The sequence below is a fragment of the Lepidochelys olivacea genome, assembly GCF_965140295.1.
Source record: "Lepidochelys olivacea isolate rLepOli2 genome assembly, chromosome: 19".
NCBI classification, from domain to species: domain Eukaryota; kingdom Metazoa; phylum Chordata; order Testudines; family Cheloniidae; genus Lepidochelys; species Lepidochelys olivacea.
Genome location: NC_140429.1, coordinates 3,936,523 through 3,956,962, shown reverse-complemented (window position 1 = coordinate 3,956,962; position 20,440 = coordinate 3,936,523). Strand labels below are relative to the sequence as shown.

General features: G+C 56.0%; 1 protein-coding gene across 2 annotated transcripts; it reads right to left on the bottom strand.

Annotated features, from left to right (window-relative positions):
• Positions 1 to 1,574: 1,574 nt before the first annotated feature.
• LOC311533197 (platelet-activating factor receptor-like) lies at positions 1,575 to 18,374 on the bottom strand. Of its 2 annotated transcripts, none has more exons than XM_084652406.1 (2): positions 18,340 to 18,374; positions 1,575 to 4,092 (listed from the first exon to the last, which is right to left on the bottom strand). In XM_084652406.1, exon 2 carries the CDS (start codon positions 4,080 to 4,082, stop codon positions 3,072 to 3,074), a length of 1,011 nt encoding a protein of 336 aa, XP_084508532.1. In that variant the 5' UTR covers positions 4,083 to 4,092; positions 18,340 to 18,374; the 3' UTR covers positions 1,575 to 3,071. The 2 variants fall into 2 exon arrangements, with proteins under 2 accessions (XP_084508532.1, XP_084508531.1); XM_084652405.1 differs by lacking the exon at positions 18,340 to 18,374 and adding an exon at positions 11,906 to 12,022.
• Positions 18,375 to 20,440: the final 2,066 nt, after the last annotated feature.

Here is a 20,440-nt window from a genome sequence, read left to right as displayed (position 1 = left end):
AGCTACAACAGACTCGAGGCCCATCTCTGCCCAGCATCCCAGCAAGCAGCACCCAGTGGGCAGCAGCCGCCTACCCAGAACTCAAGGCAGATACTGGCTGTCCACGGGCAAGAGCAGAAACCTCCGAACCTCTCGTCAGCAGCATGACGCTCCCTCGCCAGCGGGCACAAGCTCAGTCGCTCAAGAGAGCCACACCCCAGAGGCCACCTGCTCCCAGGTGGGACAAGCCAGGACCCCACTGGGAACTGCAGCTCTGGAGATGCCTGGTGTGGGCTGGGCTTGTCATCACTCAAACGAGGGGGGTTGGCAGGACGGGATGGGCTGCGAAGCCGGAGTGCCTGGCAGCAGGGCCCGGCCGAACAGGCCACAGAAATGAAGCTCACGGTAGGTGCTGTCAGTCCTGCCAGCAATTATCCAGGCAGCCCCGAGCCAGAGCCAGCCCCACACATGCCAGCGGTGCTGCAGGGTGACAGACGATAGCGCAATGTGCTATCTCAGTGCCTGCAGCCCCTGGGGACCGGTGAACCCTGGCTCCATCCCTCTGCTCCCCTGCAAGAGCCTCTAGGACCCACTGCTGGTGGCACTGACTTCCCAACAGCACCATGTGTTCGCCCCGCTAACGCCAAGCAGAGCCCTTGGCCCCCTTTCATCCCCAAGGCTCCCAAAGCAGCTCACCAACCGCCTGCACACGCCACGCACTGAAATGTGGCTACCTCTGGGGCAGAGGGCAGCAGCCAGGCATACAGCAACACTGCACGCCCCGGGGGAGGGAAACCCCGGCGAGGACTCTGGGGCAGCCCTGCCTGCTCTTCCGAGATGCGCCACAAGGATCTTTAACATGCACCCGGTGCGGACAGGACAGGGCATTGGGAGGTTCCAAGGCTCACTGCGCCAGGCAGAAGCCTGGGGCTGGGGAGACCCTGCTGCTCAGGGGGGCTCGCTGCATGGGGGCTGGGGTGTGAAATTAAGTTCCCAAATAGCCTCATTTAGTATAAAATAATCATGGGGTTGGGGGTCAAACACCCAGCAATTATTAGACACGTGTGCAGACGCAGAGCCAGTTAGTAGCCATCCATACATCGAGGGGGCATTATACTTGGAGGGGGCATTGCTATTTCCCAGTGCCCTGCCCTGGATAACCTTCCCCACTGCTGCTACTAAAGTCTCCCCAACGAGTAAGCACCTCCCCATCAGTACAGCAAACCCCCAGGTCACTGCCCCCTCATGATTATGGATCTGCCCCCCTGGAGCAGCTGTGCCCCCTTCCCATTAGTCTGGGGAACTGTTACTAGAGAGTGCCCTACAGATAGCTGTCCCCAGTCACCACAGAGGACCGCATACGACAGTGCCCCACAGGGCCCCTGGCACTAGCTGTCTGGGTTTTTGCTGGGGGAAGATGCATTGGGAGGGACCTTACAGTGACCCTGTAATAAGGCACCCAACCTGAGGTGCATGTGCCTCAGTTTCCCCTCAGCCCAGCCACAAAAAAAGAGCACAGTCTCTCTCACTGTCTGATACAAATGATGCCACCTCTGGGCAGAATTTATTCATGTACACGTGCACTAGTCCGTGGACCCCTCATGGGAAAAACCCTTCTCCCAGTTCCCCTAGTAAAACACACCAATGCATGCTGGTTTTCCACTCCCCTTCCCAGCAACATCACTTCCAGGTCACCCACCCGGGAGCCCAGCAGCACTCGGTCCCCAGTGCCTTTCCACCCTCAGTGCAGGCCCCCACTTGCCCGGCCAGCCACTTGACCTCACGGCTCTTCGACCTGACCACAGCCCCCCAGCTCAGAACCCCCTCAGCGCCCCAGCACTGGCTCTCCAGCTCAGGAAGGCCAGTGGCCAGGCTCCTGCTGGTCTCTGCGCAACCTTTCCCTGCTCCAGGGGACCTGAAGCACCCCGACTCTCCCAGCAGCTCTCAACTGTACCTTCCCTTGCTTGCCCCAGGCAACTCTGATCCCCTAGGGCCCTAATTAAGCCTAAGTGAGGGTCAAGTGCCCAGTCACAGGTGCACAGGCCTCTTCCCTCTTAAAGGGCCAGTGTCACCCTATGACAGACCCCATATCAACGGGCCCTTGGGGAGAGCAGACCCCAGCCAGACGACCCGTCCCTGCTAGGGGCCGGCTGCAGGGCTCCGTTCCGGCTACGCCGAGCTAGGAGACAAGGAAAAGAACTTTGAAGAGAAAACGCAGTTTATGCACAAATTCACGTGGCCCGTTTCCAAGCAGCCTTGTCTCCAAGCAGGCGGGACCCTCTGTCCTGGCCATGGGCGTTACACCAGGTACAAAGCCATGCATCCCTCCCACCAACTAACAGCCTGTTGTAACCCTCCAGGGCACATCCCCATCAGGAGGGCCAGGAGCTAATTACTGCTAGTGCTCAAGTCCCCACAATGCAGCCGAGAGGTTGGAGACGCTCTGAGGGGGCTGATGGGTGAGTGACATGCCCTGAGCAGCGACGGTAGGGGACATCTGCCCAAGCGGGGTTTAACGCGCCAGAGGAGCAGGAAGGCAGGGATGGGGCAGCTCCGTACCCGTGCTGAGCAAAGAAGGGGTTCCAAAACAGGCAGGAGCAGCCCAGGAGAAGCCTCTCTCTCCGGCAGCAACATGAAGGCAACAAGGCCAGCACTGCTGAGGAGAGAGACCTGCCACCGCCATGTCCCTCGAATCTTCAGATCCAGCCAAAGCCCCACGGAGGCCCATGTCCCAGAGGAGCACTGGGGGCTGGACTGCCTGAGGGGTGGCAGAGAGTGAGATCCAGGTGGGCTGGGTGCATCCGGGCAGGTTGGCTCAGACTCGTCAGCAAAGCCGTTCCTGCCAACCTCCTGCCACGGGGCACACTGGCAGGGAGCAGATCCCCAGCTCACATCGGACACTTGGTCACCCTCCAATCAGGCCAGGGAGATGCTGTTACCAGGTGACCCCCCACCACCCAACTGGAAGAGCCCCGGGAGCAAGTTCAAGATTCTCACAATGAGGCCAAGACACTGGAGGCTGGCGCTATGGTGGACCAGTGCCCTGGAGAGGGAGCCGAGCTAAGCCGTGAGCCATTCTCCCAGCGGCCATGCTAGGAGGAGGTGAAGGAGGAGGAGCGGACATTGGGAATGGATCTCTCCAGTGGGGAGGGGGGCAGTGGGAGGCACCGGACGATCTTGCGCGCAGTCATCCACAGATCAGCCCGGAAGCGCTTGATGGAGAAGCAGTAGATCAGCGGATCGATGCAGCTGTTGAGGCTCAGCAGGGCCACACTCAGGGTGTGCAGGATGTCCAGGGTGGAGGGTGGGCTGCAGCCGGGGGTCTGCGTCCGGCTGGCCACCCAGGGGGCCAGGGTGAGGTGGTAGGGGGCCACACAGACCACGAACACCAACAGCATGCCCAGCACCATGGCCCGGGCCAGCCGGCGGTGGCTACCGTGGGAGGCAGTGGCCGAGAGCGACCTCATGATGGAGGCGTACGCGCCCAGCACCACCAGGAAGGAGGCCACGAAGAAGCCCACCATGGCACAGGCATAGTTCCTGTGCCCTGCAGACTGCTCAAAGCACTTGGTGCCCCGAGAGCCCGCCCAGGTCTGCTGGGCTGCCAGGGAGGGGATGGCGCAGCCCAAACACAGCAGCCAGACCGTCACGCAAGCTGCCATGGCCCCGTGGCGCCGGTTCAGAGCCAGGTCCAGCCTGGCCACGCGGACGGTGCAGTAGCGATCGAAGCTGATGAGGGTCATGAAGGTGATGGCACTGTAGGTGGCTATGTAGTAGGCAGCCCCGGCCAGACGGCAGGTGGCATCTGAGAGGACCCAGTGCCCCCCGGCCAAGTAGTAGGGGATCCAGAGGGGCAGGGTGAGGTTGAAGAGGATGTCGGCCAGAGTGAGGTTGATGAGGTAGATGCGGATGGCCTTCCTCACCTGGCCACTCTGCAGAAAGGCCAGCAGGGCCACCAGATTGCCAGGCAGCCCCACACAGAGCACCACGCAGTACACTAGGGGCACCAGGACCAACTGCACGGGGTCACTCAGCTCACACTCCCCGCGGGCAGCACCCAGGGGTGCCTCCGTCGCCTCCAGCCCGGCCGTCCAGTTGTTCATCTCAGCACCGCTGGAAGACAAGAGAGGGCAGGGTTAGAGGGGAGGCCTGGGCTGTGTGCCTGAAAGGGGGTCAGAGTCCTGAGCTGGGGGCACGGGGGACTGACACTGATTAGGAGCCCCTCATAACGCTATGTTGTCAACCTGGGCCCTGCACACCTTGCTGGGTAGGAGGAGCCAACCTGACCCCCTCAAACTCCGGAGAAGTTCTATCTATCCCTATCCCCATCCCCAAGCCTCCACCTATCTCCCCATCCACCCATTGATCTATCCAGCCAGCCAGCTCCATAAATACCCCTCGAGCTCTCTCTCCATCCACACCCCTCCAATGAGCCATACATCCACCCAGACCTCTCCCCCTCTCCATTCAGCCCCTCTCTCCATCCATCTCCACACACACTCCTCTATCCATCCAGCTAAGCATCTAGGCACTGAACTCCCAGTAAAGCCTGAAAGCATAAGACTCAGCGCAAACATGAGCACAGCAGCCACAGGCGGAGTTTGGGGGGGGGGGGGTCATGGAGGGCTTTGTCCCCCCCCCCCCAAACTGCAAGCCTCAGGCAGGCATCCTGAGTGTGCAATGCAATGAATTCTGCAGAGGAGACAGATGAGCTGCTCCCAGCTTGAGCCCTGAGGCAGGGTCTAGGAGTCAGAATTTTGTTTATAAACACGGTGATTAAGAGAAGAAAGGACTGGTAGGATGTTTCCTAAAGTTAAATGATCTGTTCCAAGTTTGGTGGACTGGGAAAAGTCACCTAAATGATAGAAAGTAATTGGAGATTTTTCTACAATTATTTCAGTTGTTGTATCCCAGAGGCAGTTACAAAGTTACTCATATCTTTCCTTGGAAAGAGAACTGATTTTTTAGACAAAAGAAATGCAGTAGATCTAATCTACCTGGATTTCAGTAAAGTGTTTGATGCAGTTCCACGTGAGCAATTAATTAGTTAAATTGGATAGGAAGGGGATTAATATGAGAACTGAAAGGTGGATAAGGAACTGGTTAAAGGGAAGACTACAACAGGTCATACTGAAAGGTGAATTGTCAGGCTAGAGGGCATTTACCAGTGGAGTTCTTCAGGGATTAGTCTTGGGACCAATCTTAAACTTTTTTTTACTGACCTTGGCATAAAAAGTGGGCGCGTGCTAATAAAATATGCAGAGGACACAAAGTTGGGAGGTATTGCCAATACCGAGGAGGATCAGAATATCGTACAAGAAGATCTGGATGACCTTGTAAACTGGAGTGATAGAAATGGGATGATATTTAATAGGGCAAAGTATAAGGTCGTGTACTTAGAGACTAACAACAAGAATTTTTGCTATGAGCTGGGGGACCTATCAGTTGGAAGTGACAGAGGAGGAGGAGAAAGACCTGGGTCTATTTGTTGTTCACAGGATGAACAAGAACCATCAGTGGTATGCAGCTGTGAAAAAGGCTAATGCGGTCCTGGGGTGTTTCAGGCGAGGTGTTTCCACTAGAGACAGGGAAGTGTTAGTACCATTATACAAGGCACTGGCAAGACCTCATCTGGAATCCTGTGTGCAATTCTGGTCTCCCATGTTTAGGAAAGACTAATTCAAAGTGGAACAGCTGCAGAGAAAGCCTACTAGGATGATCTGAGGAATGGAAAACCTACCTTAGGAAATTCAAAGAGCTTGGCTTGTTTAGCCTAACCAGTAGAAGTCTGAGGGGAGAGATGATTGCCTCCTATAAATACATCAGAGGGACAAATACCAGGGAGGGAGAAGAGTTATTTAAATTAAGCACCAGTGTGGACCCCAGAACAAATGGATAGGAACTGTCCATCACCAAGTTGAAATTAGGTGAAGGTTTCTAACCATCAGAGGAGTGAAGTTCTGGAGCAGCCTCCCAAGGGGAGCAGTGGGGGAAAAAAACCGAACTGGCTTCAAGACTGAGCTTGGGAAGTTTCTAGAGGAGATGGTGTGACAGGACTGCCTACAATGGCATGTGGCCCATCGGCGACTGCCTGTAGCAAAAATCTCCAATGGCTGGAGCGGGACACTAGATGGGGAGGGCTGAGTTACTACAGAGAATTATTCCCAGGTATCTGTATGGTGGATCTTGCCCACATGCTCAGGATCTAACTGATCATCGGATTTGGGGTCAGGAAGGAATTTCCCCCCGGGCTCAAATTGGCAGAGACCTCTGCAGCCTGGGGCATGGGTCATTTGCCGGTGTAAATGGTGGAATCTCTGTAACTTGAAGTCTTTAAACCATGATTTGAGGAGGTCAGTAACTCAGCCAGAGGTTCGGGGTCTATCACAGGAGTGGGCTGGGGAGGTTCTGTGGCCTGCAATGTGCTGGAGGTCAGACTAGATGATCATGATGGTCCCTTCTGACTTCAGTAAGAGAATCTGAGTACGACGAGACAGTATGATTTAAACCTCACCACTGTCCCGTAAGTGACTTGCCACAAGAGGTCAGAACATGTTAGTATTAGAGCTGAGCGGGTCTAATATTTATTAAATTTTCTTTCTTGCTATAGGAATGAGACAGAAATTATCTGACAGGAGCATTGTAAGCTATTATCTGCCAAAAAACAAGTGTTTTCAGTTTTCTAAGTAGTCCCTGGAACCATGGTTAAAGTTATGCCCCTCCTCCCCCCGAAGCATCTGAAATGGTGCCCCTGTGGGCAGGCAGGGAATTTGCCCACACACACGCGCCGCCCCGTTGGCCTGACTGGAGCCCAGCCCCCCCACTTATAGAAGTCACACGACACTGATGCTCAGTGCTCCATGTGAACTGGGCAGCCCAGCCCTGTTTGAACAAGGGGAAGAACCTGGCCCTTAACCCAGCGGCTCTCTGCAGAACAGAGCCAGCTGTGTCCTCAATGGGTTTGAAACGCTTTGCAGAAGGAACAAAGTGCTCCAGGCGTGGGGAAATCCCTGCCCGGCCTGCAGCTCCCCTCCCTATCTGGCTGCAGTGCAGGCAAGGGGTGGTGACAGGTGAAGGGAGGTTTCATGTGATCCCTGGGCAGAGCAGACCCCAGCCGGACGCCCCATTCCTGCTGGGAGCTGGGGATGGCAGGGGGCTTGGGTCCCGTCCATCCTTGCTGCCTGTTCCCTCAGCACCTAGAGATCGAGGACACAGACACTAACTGGCCATGGCTGCGGGTGTTGGGCACTCAGCCCCCATCGCTGTCCCCTGGGCCAGCCAGGCCCCAGGACCCAAGGGGACAAAAATGCTCTTCTAACTCCCGCTAACCAGAGAGCTGGATTCTCCTCTGGCCCCCATCCTTCGCCGGCAGGGCGAGCGAGTCATCCCCTCGGCAGCGCCCATTCTTGTCAAACCTGCCGTCCGCCCCCAGCCCCTCTCAGCGGGCAGCGTCTCCGCCTCCCCCTGCAATCCAGCGCCATGACTGCCCGGAGACAAGCCCAGACCCCTGCTCCTCACAGGCCTCAGCAGAGCTGTCTGGGGAGCAGGGCTGGACGAGCAGGGTCTGGAGAGCAACAGCACTTACCCGGTTGCCGCACTGAAGCTCTGAGCCCCAGCTTCCTGTGACGCTGGAGGGAGGCTGGCCCGGGGGGCTGTCAGCCGGCTGCCAAGCCCGAAAGGACCCCGGAGAGGACTCATTCCGTGATGAGCGAGGAGGTTCCTGCATCTGAGCTGGGACACAGTTCACGGGACAGCAGCTCGGGCTCCTTATGCCGTACAGCCCCCGTCAGCATGTAGACCATTGTCTAGGCCTACGGGACTCTCTGCTCATCACTGCACTGTCAGCAGCCACAGGGCTGCAGGGGAATCACCAGAGAACCCTAACCTCAAACCACAGCCCGGCGCCTGACAGCCAGCCAGACAGGTTGGCCGTTAACGTCTCAACCAAGCGAGTGCAGTTCTTCCCGCTGCTCGCCTGAAGGCGGACGGTCGGCGCACCAGAGAGCCCTGTGGGTTAAGGAGGAAGGGACTGTCCGTCTCTGGATCCGTGCTCCCGTCCATCCAGCCATCCCTCAATCCAGCCCTGCACATCTGACTGCCTAGTCATCACGCAGTGCACCCATCCCCATAGCATCTAGGCCCCAGCCAGAGCAGAGCCAAGCCCTGCACCTCCACCACCCAGCCAGAGCCATTGTCCCAGGGGAAATCAGCGCCAGGTTTCACCGGCAGCAGGTTTGGAGGAAGGCACCAGCGGCAGCATTGGGGAGTTGGAGTTTTTTCTTTCCCAGACATGCGATCCAAATGCCTGCTGGTCATCTCCGGGCCGAGCTGATACAGGGGCTGGGACCGCGGCCAGCGCCATCCCCACGCCACCCTCCAGCCAAGCCAACGCCTTGGCTCCTGAAAGGCTGCGGGGCATCAGAGCTGGCTGAAGTCCCTCCCCCAGCACCCCCCCTTCCTGCAGCACCTCCCAGCCTTAGCTCTTTGCCTGGACCATTCAGGAGGCGACTCGGCGGAGCTTTGCTCAGACGGAGCAGGGGCCGGGAGGCTCAGCACTGTGGTTCTCACGAGCAGCCGGGCCGCACATCCTCAATGCAATCCAACTTTTCCATCCCTTTCAATCCAGGGAAACCCCCTGGGACTGCAGCCCAATCGAGACCCCTAGTCCGGCAGTGGCTCTTTGCTCCAAGAGCAGGTGATAGGCAGACGTTCACCCAGTGTCAGTAATTTCCCTGCCCCATGACCTGGCCCAGGAGAGGCCTTGAGGCCGAGATGCCAGGGCCAGTGGCCCTGCATTAGAAATACCAGGCCCAGTTGCATGGCTAGAGGTGGAAAGGATAGATAGGCCCTTGCTCCACTGCAGATATTTCCAGCTGCCGCATAGATCCGAGCAGCGAGCTTCAGCCTCTGCCATTCCCTGGGCCAAAGGAAAACCCCGAATGTAGAGGCAAAGGAAGCCAGATTTAGTCTGACTTGATCAGGGCAGCAAGTTATATGGGCCTGTGGTGCCTGGGCTCCAGCAATATTCAGGGCACGGGGGGTCTGGCTCCACCAGTGTTCGGGGCTGGGTGTCTCCCCTGAAGCGTCCCTGCCTGAGCCCTGGGCAGCGGGCGGCTGCCCAAGGGAGCGGTGCCAGCAGCAGGCTGAGGCGATTGGGTGGAAGTTCAGAGGAGTGAATGGGCGACCGCAGCAGCTCAGGAAGCCCCAGGTGGCTGCTTTGGGCTTTTTCTGTCCCTTCCTCTCCTCTGCTTTTCTTTTCTTTTCTTTTGCTAGTTTCCCTTCTGTGTGGCTGTAGCCCTGAGCTGCCCCACACCCCAAATCCCTCATCCCAAGCCCCAGCCAGAGCCCTCACCCCTGACATCCCAAACCCTCTGCCCCACCCTGAACTCCCTCCTGAACCCCTCCTCCCCAGCCCCACCCTGCAGCCCTCCCCCCGCACCCCAACCCTCTGCCCTAGCCCTGAGCCCCTCCCACACCCCAAACCCCTCATCCCCAGCCCCACTCCAGAGCCCTCCGGGCTGTCACAGAGAGAGGGATTTCCCAAGCTGCCGTGAGTCAGAGGCACAGCTGCATCCAGGGCCACAGGGTCTAAGCCACGGAGAGAAGATCCCGCAGAGATGCTGCCCCAGCTCCAGCAAGGGCTTAGCACTCCCGCCACAGCCGCGAATGTGCGCCCGTCGGAATGTCCCTGCCTGCGTCCTGCTCCAGCCGGGCAGTGCGGCTCCCCCTCGGCCGAGCCAGGCGCTGGCTTCTCTCTGCCTGGCAGTCGCTGGTTCATCCGCTGTGCACATTCGCCCTGCCCTGCTGCTAGCCACACGCTCCACTCCCACAGCAACGGGCTACGTTCCCACCGGGAAGGAACGAGCATCTCAGATCGGATCAGCAGCTACTGCCCTGCCCCAGAGAGGGGCCAGCTTCCAGCAAAGGCACTCAGCCACTCGTTGAGTGCTGAGACCAGGGGGTTGGACGTTCCTTCCTGACCCCTGCAGGCGATCGGTTTGAGCCCTGAAGCTTGAGGTTGAATCACTGCCCCTGTGACCCTGCCTCAAGCTTGCACAGCTCTAGGACTTACTGACATCCAGAAAGGTTTCCTGTCTCCCCCCATCGCACACTTTTGAAACCACCAACTCACTGGACACTAGCTGGGCCCCTTGTTAGCAGTCTCAGCAATGAGGCCAAGCACACCGAAAGACTGGCTAGCTGGAGCCCTCCCAGGGCGGGAGTGCGGGAAGCTGCTGCTCACACTGTCCCTGCTCTGTGGCTATTCATGGGGGCCATGCAGATCTCTCACTCACTCTCTCACACACACACACACCCAAGGCTGGGCTCAAAGGCAGCAAGGCAAAGCCCCAGAGATGCAGCAAAGAGCCCCCAAAGAGACCGAGTGGTAAGAAAATCAGTTTGGTCCTTACCCACGGACTCTGCCTGACTGACTTGTTCTGCAGCAGCCCTGCTTCAAATGGGCAGATGAGCAGGAGTCGGGGAGAGAGAGAGAGAGAGGGACAGAGGCTTCCCCAGCCCAGACACATTCTGCTTGCCAGGGATTGGTTGTCACAGTTACAAGGAAGCTGTGGCTTTTTTGGTGCGAGTCATTTCAGCCCCGCGCTGGAAGGCTGAGACACTGCCAGGCGCCCTTAGCTGACAGACAGCCACGAAAGGCTGCAGATTTTCTCAAGAGATTCAAACCACATGAGCTGAGCTTTTCGGCCCAGCCACAGAAACACTACGTGCTACAGAGAAGGGATCTTAAGGCCATCCCAGAGTTCAGGCTGCCTTGACCTTTTCCCATTGACCAGCACCAAAATCATCCCCCCCCTTAAGTGTCAGTATTTACTCACCAAGGCCCTGATCCTCAGAGGTATTTAGGCTCCTAATTTCCACTGACAACAGTAGAGGATCTGCCCCCAGACCCCAAATGTGCTCAATCTTGTCTGATCTTGGCAGCTAAGCCGGGTCAGGCCTGGTTAGTGCTTGTATGGGAGACCTGCCAGGAACACTGGGTGGCCTGATTTCTGGGAGCTCGGCACTCGCAAGCGGGGCTGAGTTCCAAACAAATCGGCACCGGGGGCGGGGAACCTAGCCCCACCGGTTGGTGCAGAGCCCTCGAAAAGCTGGTGCTCTTGTGAATGTCACGATGACACAGCCCATGTTAGACTATTCCGCATATACCAGCTTCGTTTCCAAGCCCACTGGCAGAGCAGTGAGTTCGATAACAAAAAAATATTTGGCCCTCTTAAGCTTTCTCATTAGACTGTTTATTACTAAACAGGAGTGGCACTTAGCTTGGAATATAGATCCTCATAATGCGCCCTGGCTCTTATGTTGTGCTCAATAGCAGTACCTCTCAAAGCCCTCTACAAAGGTGATATAGCAATATCCCTCTTGAATAAATGGGGAAACTGAGGCACAGAGCAGCAAAGTGATGGGCCAAGGAGAGAGAGAGAGAGACTCTTCACACACCCAGGATACAAATTCCAAAGCTCACTCTTACACAGTGCTACCCCACTGGGTTCTGCAGCGCTGAGCCAAAAGCGTTGTTTGTCACAGCTGAATGGCAGGCCTGTCCCACATGGCAGAAAAAGGAGCCCAGTGATCTCTAGGACTTTCCCAACTCTAGGAATAACAGGGCTCTACCATTCCAGGCCATTCCATGCTCTGTGGCTGGTGTAGAAACCAGAGCAGCTACGGTGGGGGAGCTAAATGTTTTTTCAAGGAGGGGAAAGCAGCCTGCCCTGCTAAAGCCCCCTAGCCAGTCGGTCCTCTTGGAAGGGGGGGTGGGAAACTGGCTCTGGGCCCTACCCCAGCAAATCACCCCCTTCTTCCGAGAGCCCCATCCAAAGAACTGGCTAGTTCTGAGCACTCCCCTCCAATGAGATGTCGCTGCAAGGGGGATGCTCAGGTTCCTGGCTCCAAGCCGGTCTCTTACCCTGCAAGGCTGGCTTGTGGGTCGGCAGCGTTCCCGTCCCTGCTGCACGTCGCTGTCTGGCTGAGCCAGGTCTCTGGGAGGCTTTAAGGAGCCCGGCCAGGCTGTGTGGCACGTCTGATCTCCACCGCCCCTGAGCGCCGTCTCTCTCTGTCAAGGGTTAATCCGCACGGTGTCGCGGGGTATGGGGCGGCAGCTGGAGGCAGGGCAGGGCAAGGCACCTGTGCATGCTTGTAAAAGGGGACTTCTCGAGGAAAAGCCCTTCTAAGGCTTCCCCAAGCCCGAGGAGGCCAGCAGCACTGCAAGTGGGGCTGTGGGGACGCAGCCCTGGCTCCCACGTCAGCCCCTGGCCCACGTCATGCACATCTGCACGGAGTGGGGTGCAGATGAGAACAATGGGACCTAACAGCTAAGACAGAGAGTCCCGGGCACAAAGCACCGGGGGCCACTCTGTGCGGAGGTGAAGGGGGTTCCTGTTTCCCTGACCCAGTCCTCTTGCCCACACCAGCCTGGAGTGCTTAGCCCAGCAGGAAAGCCTGGTGCCGGCTGGGATGAATCAGCCGTGTGTGACCAGCAGCAATAATGGGCCCTTTCATTCCCTGCTCTCAGGGTCGGACTGACTGAGCAATGTGGCAGCTGAGGGTGCAAGCCAGGGTCTGCGCTGGCATGGACTGCGGTGGGGCTCAGGAATCTAACCACAGAGCACTTGCTGCAGGATCAGGGATGGAAAGGAGGGACAGAACTTGGAGAAATTAACACTTGCAATTCCCCCACCCCTGCCGAGAGCAGGGTGTCGCTAGCCCCGTTTACCAGTGGAGAAACTGAGGCACAGAGTGGGGCAGTGACTCACCCATACGCAGTAGGAGAGTTGAACACAGAACCCAGGTGTCCTGGCCCCCCTTTCTCTCGCAGTTGTGAAGTTTCTTCCTAACCATAGCTGGGATGCGGAACAGCATCACCTGCCCCACCCCTGGTGAGAATTCACCCCCTGGGGACTGGAGCTGGTTACAGCTGTTGGTGGCTAACTACTCAGGCAAGATGCACCACTGTAAGTTACAGGGTGTCGTGTCTTTGCCCAGCTGCACTAGGCTTAGCACCTCTGGCTGGCCCTGGGGCAGTGCCTGACCGCGACTGGTCCTGACCTCAACCCCAGACTCCAGTAGGACAACGCTCACCTTGGGAGATGAGCGACTCCCGTGTGGATTCCTAGATGCAAAGGCCAGGGGAGACCTTCAGATCAGCTTGGCTGACCCCCTGCATAGCACAGACCACGGCCCCTTGCCCAGTTACCCCTGTCCTGAGCCCAGGAACTTGTGTGGGCTAAAGCCTCTTCCCGAAAGGCAGCCAGGCTGGACCATCAGGAGATGGAGACATCGACACTTCTTTTGGCAGCCCGTTCCAACGGCTACTCACCCTCGCAGTTAAAAACATGCACCTCCTTTATGTTCCCACGCGTCTGGCTCCAGCTACCAGCCACCGGTTCTTGTTCGGCCTCTCTCTGCTAGATTAGAGAGCCCTCTCGGGCCTGGTATTTTCTCCCTGGGAAGTTATTTGTGCACAGTAATCAAGTCACCTTGCGAGCTCCTTTTAGATAAACTAACCAGCCGGAGCTCTTTAAATCTCTCACTGCAGGGGATTTTCTCCAGCCCTCAAATAACTTGTGTGGCTTTTCATTGCCCCTTTGCCAATTTTTCAACATCCTTTTTAAAATGTGGAGCCCAGACCTGGATGCAGTATTGGTCTCACCAGTGCAGTATACTGACGTATAATCCCCATCCTGCTCCTGTTGTGAAGGCCAAGACTATAACAGGGTTCAAAAAAGAACTAGATAAGTTCATGGGGGATAGGTCCATCAATGACTATTAGCCAGGATGGGCAGGGATGGTATCTCTACCCTCTGTTTGCCAGAAGCTTGGAATGGGCTACAGGGGATGGATCACTTGATGACCTGTTCTGTTCATTCCCTCTGGGGCCCCTGGCACTGGCCTCTGTCAGAAGACAGGATACTGGGCTAAATGGACCTTTGGTCTCATTCAGTATTGCCGTTCTTATGTTCCTACTCACTAAGCTCCTGTTTGCACCTTTAACGATCACATTAGCTGAATTATGCGTATCCCACAGGAATGGGGGGAGCAAGGATCATGGCCTGAGGGGTTTGAACCCCCTGGGCTCTGAGCCAAGGGAAACATTAGCAGGAATCCCCGAGAACCGGGCTCCTGCAGAGACCCACAGTGGGAGAGCCCGCGGGACACGAGCCTGCAGAGCATGTATTTGGTGCAGTGCAGCCTGAGGGATGGATGGGGAGCATGACAACTCCATGTGGTCAAGTTTCCACAATTCACCAGCTGTGCTGAACAAGCGGCAAAGGGAGAGCAACGCTGGAGTTTCTGTTCCTTTCAGGTTTTGCTCTTTGTTCATTTCAAAGTGATGTTCAGAATTAACACCCAGAGGTCCCACCAGATCCCTGCGCAGCACTTGATTGGGCTGTGCTCCATCAAAGGCTCCAGCACTGGGACTTCAGGAGACCTGGGTTTTGTTCCGAGACTCACAGCGTGACCTAAGGTACGTGACGTCCCCCTCTCGGTACTTCAGTTTCCTCCCACCTGAGCATCAAGGTTTGCACGGGTTAGTTAGTTAGTTAATGTTTATAACATGCTTTGAGAACCTTGGCTGGAAGGGAAGAAATACATTCTTAGATGGTTTCCTTTTGGAACCTGTGGGCCCTTTCCCAGCTATGGGTGTGTGCGCCCAGAAACCACACAACTGGGCACTGTGCCAATGTATGATCGTAGACCCAATACCGGGCCTGCTGCTCTGTGTTTGTGAGTGGGAAGCATGAGAGGAAATAATTAACTGATCCCCAAGGCCTCCAATACAGCGGAGGTCAGGCTGGAGAGGGAAAAGTAGCCATCCTCTATTCAGGCTCCACCCACACCAAGCTCCACTCACAAACAGCGAGTCACTGACTTCTTGATTAAAAGGATCCGCAATGAAATATGCTGGTGTTTGTTTACATTTGTCATTAGGTTTCAGAGTCAACACGCCATGGTGATCGATGCTCACATCCCTCTTGGAGTTTCAGTCTGTCTACAGACTCAGGCTCACGGCACTGTCTGGGCCACATTTTGCAGGGGTTTCTTTGCAGACATAAGGAGAAGTGATAGCGTAACACACAATATGTTGTACTGGCCAGCACCAGTTCATTAGGACCTCCATTTCCTCCAGCGGTCCAATCTCCAAGCATCCCTGCCACCCTCCCTGTGAGCTGGGAGAATGGAACCCCTGCCAATGGGAGACTCCTGCCCCCTCTGGGGGTCTCTTTGCTGAGACAGGCAGACTATGTGCACCAAGGATCATAGAATATCAGGGTTGGAAGGGACCTCAGGAGGTCATCTAGTCCAACCCCCTGCTCAAAGCAGGACCAATCCCCAACTAAATCATCTTAGCCAGGGCTTTGTCAAGCCTGACCTTGAAAACTTCTAAGGAAGGAGATTCCACCATCTCCCTAGGTAACGCATTCCAGTGTTTCACCACCCTCCTAGTGAAAAAGTTTTTTCCTAATATCCAACCTGAACCTCCCCCATTGCAACTTGAGACCATTAGTCCTCATTCTGTCATCTGCTACCACTGAGAACAGTCTGGATCCATCCTCTTTGGAACCCCCTTTCAGGTAGTTGAAAGCAGCTATCAAATCCCCCCTCATTCTTCTCTTCCGCAGACTAAACAATCCCAGCTCCCTCAGCCTCTCCTCATAAGTCATGTGTTCTAGTCCCCTAATCATTTTTGTTGCCCTCCGCTGGGCATTTTCCAATTTTTTCACATCCTTCTTGTCGTGTGGGGCCCAAAACTGGGCACAGTACTCCAGATGAGGCCTCACCAATGTCAAATAGAGGGGAACGATCACGTCCTTCGATCTGCTGGCAATGCCCCTACTTATACAGCCCAAAATGCCACTGGCCTTCTTGGCAACAAGGGCACACTGTTGACTCATATCCAGCTTCTCGTCCACTGTAACCCCTAGGTCCTTTTCTGCAGAACTGCTGCCGAGCCATTCGGTCCCTAGTCTGTAGCGGTGCATGGGATTCTTCCGTCCTAAGTGCAGGACTCTTCACTTGTCCTTGTTGAACCTCATCAGATTTCTTTTGGCCCAATCCTCTAATATGTCTAGGGCCCTCTGTATCCTATCCCTACCCTCCAGCGTATCTACCTCTCCTCCCAGTTTAGCGTCATCTGCAAACTTGCTGAGGGTGCAATCCACACCATCCTCCAGATCATTTATGAAGATATTGAACAAAACCAGCCCCAGGCCCGACCCTTGAGACACTCCACTTGATACCGGCTGCCAACTAGACATGGAGCCATTGATCACTACCCGTTGAGCCCGACAATCTAGCCAACTTTCTATCCACTTTATAGTCCATTCATCCAGGCCATACTTCTTTAACTTGATGGCAAGAATACTGTGGGAGACCGTGTCAAAAGCTTTGCTAAAGTCAAGGAACAACACGTCCACTGCTTTCCCCTCATCCACAGAGCCAGTAATCTCATCATAGAAGGCAATTAGATTAGTCAGGCATGACTTGCCCTTGGTGAATCCATGCTGACTGTTCCTGATCACTTTTCTCTCCTCTAAGTGCTTCAGAATTGATTCCTTGAGGACCTGCTCCATGATTTTTCCAGGGACTGAGGTGAGGCTGGCTGGCCTGTAGTTCCCAGGATCCTCCTCCTTCCCTTTTTTAAAGATGGGCACTACATTAGCCTTTTTCCAGTCGTCCGGGACCTCAGATCTTCCTTCCCATGCACTTGACAACTGAATAATCAATGCTAGTAGAAACACACCAAGAAAAGCCCTCCCTGACCATGGATGTGTCATCTCCCAAGGGCTGTTTCTCCTCTGAGGCTGGGGATTTCAGGAGCAGCAAAATGTCCAGAGCTGGGGACCAGTGCCTCTCTCTGGGTCTGGCTGCAATCCCCCAGGGATTCTGGAATAAATGCCTCAGCGAGCCTGCCGAGTGCGTCCCCTCGTGTGTTCCCCCGGTCTCAGAGCCCACCCGGCTGCCTTTTCACCGGGTGGGGGCAGAGGCAACGTGCGAGGCAACCTGGTTCTCAGAGGTTGTCCTGCCCACAACTTTCCCAAAAGTTAATTCTCCATTCTCAGAAACAAAGAGCAAGAGAGTCAGAGGTGCCGATCTGAGACCCTGAGCAGGGCGGGGGCTGGAACAATATGTATAGTAGGGGTGCTGAAAGCCATTGAACCAAACTATATAATAGAAACCACTTCAAGCCAGGGGGTGCGGCAGCCCCCTCCACACTCTTAGTTCCAGCACCTATGCCCCTGAGACTCTCTCGCATGGTCTCCTTCAGGCCCCAGTCACAGATACTCGTCTCAGGCTTGAGAAGGGGGTAAATAATTCTTTTTGATTGTCAGCGAAAACCAGACCAAGAAGCAGTTTGCCAAGCAGCTCACTGGGCTATGATGTGGTGCTGGCAACTCAGACACATTAGCATCAGGGTGAAGCATAGATGACTCTTCTTTTATTTTCAAAATGAACCCAGTGCTTTCTCATGCAGCCCATAATCGAGCTGTGGAACTCCCTGCTGCAGGAGTTCTTTGAGGCAAATGCTGAGGCTGGATCACTAACCCAAGATCAGATCCTGAGCACTCTCAATCCCACTGACTCTAGCAGGCATTTCAGGGGTTCAGTAGGTGGATAGGATTTGGCCCATCCTTTTTATCTCTGCAAGGTAGGATGATGGTGGTAATCAAATCCCAGGCTCCACCATGTAAGCTGTAGGGGTCAGGAAGGAATCTATCCCAGTCAGGGAATCAGGCACATTGCAGGGATTTCCTCCTCCTCTGAGGTCTCAGATGTTATCTAGACACATGCTGTCTGAGCTTGCCTGGCAAATCCTTTGGGCTTGATTCTCCACTGCCCTGCTCCTGGTGTAGCTGTTTCCACTAGTGCAGCAGTTCTCAAACTGTGGGCCGGGAGCCCATTTTAATGGGTTCGCCAGGGCTGGTGTTAGACTTGCTGAAGCCAAAGTCCGAGCCCCACCACCCAGGGCTGAAGTCTTCGAGCTCTGGCACCCCACAGGGAGGCGGGGCTTGGGCTTTGGTCCCCCTTTCCCAGGGCCACGTAGTGATTGTTGTTGTTGTCTGAAGGAGGTCGCGGTGCAATGAAGTTTAAGAAACCTTGCACTAGTGCAAAGCGAGCGCCACTATTCCGAGTTGATTCCCACTCCCAGGCAGGGCAATGGAGAATCGGGGCCTATATTCTCAGTCTGACAGCCCTGACACACACATGCCTCACCACAAAAGCAAGCCCCCAGGGACTCTGGGGCTCTCATGCCCTGGCCCTGTGACAGTTGGTCCAGCACATGTCGGAGAGGCTCCAGCTTGCTGCCTGGCTCCCACCCCCACAGTGGCTTTGCCTCACCTGCCGTCCGCCCACAGGCCGATCGCTCTCTGATCGTCTGCTCCCCGGGGTCTGTCTGCACAGCAAACCACTCCCTATGCTGCAGTGGCTGACGGGAAGGCTCATGCCTGGGTCTAGGAAGCTGTGGGGCCCCCCCAAGACCAATGAGAAGCAGAGACCCACCTGCCAACATGCTGCTACCCTTCCCTGGTAGGGCCAAGCAAGGAGCTCAGTCCTTGGGGCTACACGGCCCTTGGCCTCTGGCTCTGCCAGCAAGGAGGCTAACTGGTTCACCCGAGAGACCAAACCTTGCTCTCAGACCCCAAGCAGAGCCCTGCTCTGGGGCAGAGTGGGGAAGCCTGGTCCGTCTCTGCCCCACACTGAGGGTATCAGCCCCTGGAGTCGTCCTGCTGGACGGCTGGCAAACACCAGACTCGCCAGCAGAGGAAGGAAAGTGAACCCTGCTCCTATAAGAGCAGGAGCCACCGGGGCTGGGGAAAAATGCGGGGAATGTTACAAGTGATGGAGGGGTGGGGAGCCAGCATGAAGCCCTGAGCCTCAGGCGTCCCCCAGGGGCCTGGAGTCCCAGAGAGCCACCCCAGCCCGGCAGCTGCGGCAGGAACAGTCCTCCCCCTTCCCCCAGGATCCTGAGCCAGGGCCACACCTGTCACAGCCAGAATCCCTCACAGCCAGGCTCGGGGGGATGTCAGCGGGTGAAGCTAAGTGCTGCTGGGTGGGGGTGCAGCAGAGGGAGCGAGGCAGGGATTTGTCCCTCCCCGAATTGCCAGCAACTGCCCCCTGATCCCGCAAGCCATGGCCACGCTGCCTGCTCTGGGGATGCCAGCAGCTCACGCGCATGCCCTCGCTTGCTAGACTGAGCTTGTGCAGGAAGCGGTTGTCCCCAAACCAGTCCCTGCTGCATCTTCTCAAGCAACCTAAGGGCTAGGAGCCCCCTTCTGCCCTGCGAGAGCCCCCGGGAGGGGCTGTGGGAGACCTTGTCCTCAAGGCACCAGGAGGCCTGTGCTGTCCCCAGGCACCTGCTGTAGTCGCCAGCTGCCCTCCTGGGAGCCACAGCCCTTTCCAAGCCAGAGTTGCGACCCCACCCCATGGCTGGATCCTCCCCTCCCTGGGTGCAGGGTGAATCAGTCAATGTAGTTACAGGGGCAAGGGAGAGGCCATTGAACCCAGAGCTGACCACTAGTGACCCACTAGGCTCTGCTGCCCACAGAACCACCAACGTCTCTGATACACGGGCACAACTCTTGCCACGATGCTACAGCCTCAGGCTGATGCCAACATAGTCTCAGTTGCACTGAGGAAAGAGAAACGTAACCCACCGTAAGGCGTGTCCATTACAGACCCCGGCCCGAGGCAGCAGGGGATGGCATAGCAGGGCAGGAAAGGCTGGGCTCCCTGCTTGCATGCGACTGTACTAGGCTGCAGGGGCCTTGAGGCACAGCCCACGCCATTGTATTAACTTGGATGGATGCTGCAGGCCCAAAGCACGAACATGATCCTGTCACTGTCCAACATTAAACAGTGTTAAATGCGGAGGGGGGGGGGAGAGGCAGTAGCTGGAGACCTCGGCCGCTCAGTAACTCAGCAAACACTGCAGGAAATTCATGCCAAAGGCTAGAAATTTACTAACTGAATCCCAGGAAAGGAAAAGAATCAAAACAAGGCAAAACTCTGAAACTGAACTTGAGAGATGATGCAACACAAATAATGAAACCTGATCAAAGTCTCTTTCTAGAGAGGGTGATTATGGGTGAGGCTCATTCTGCCAAACAGCCCTCCCAGCTGGGAAAGAAGTGGGTAGTTCCAGTCAATTTTGAGTCAGTAACATCAGTCCCCACATTCGACAAAACACTGAGGCTGAAAGGAGAGGAGAGATAGAATAGCATAGATGGGGGGAAATACAGATTTTGTTGACGGTCGCAGGACACAGGGTGGTTGATCAATTACGAATGGATGCTTTGGGCTGGCAGGCCGGCCATGACAGCTGCTGTTCTGGGCCCTGGCTTGCCTCCCCAATTGGGGACATCACCTGGTTGGTCACAGCAGGTCCTTCTGCTTCATTGCGCTTCCTCAGAGCCGGCTGAGCTGTCTCCTCTTGCCCTGC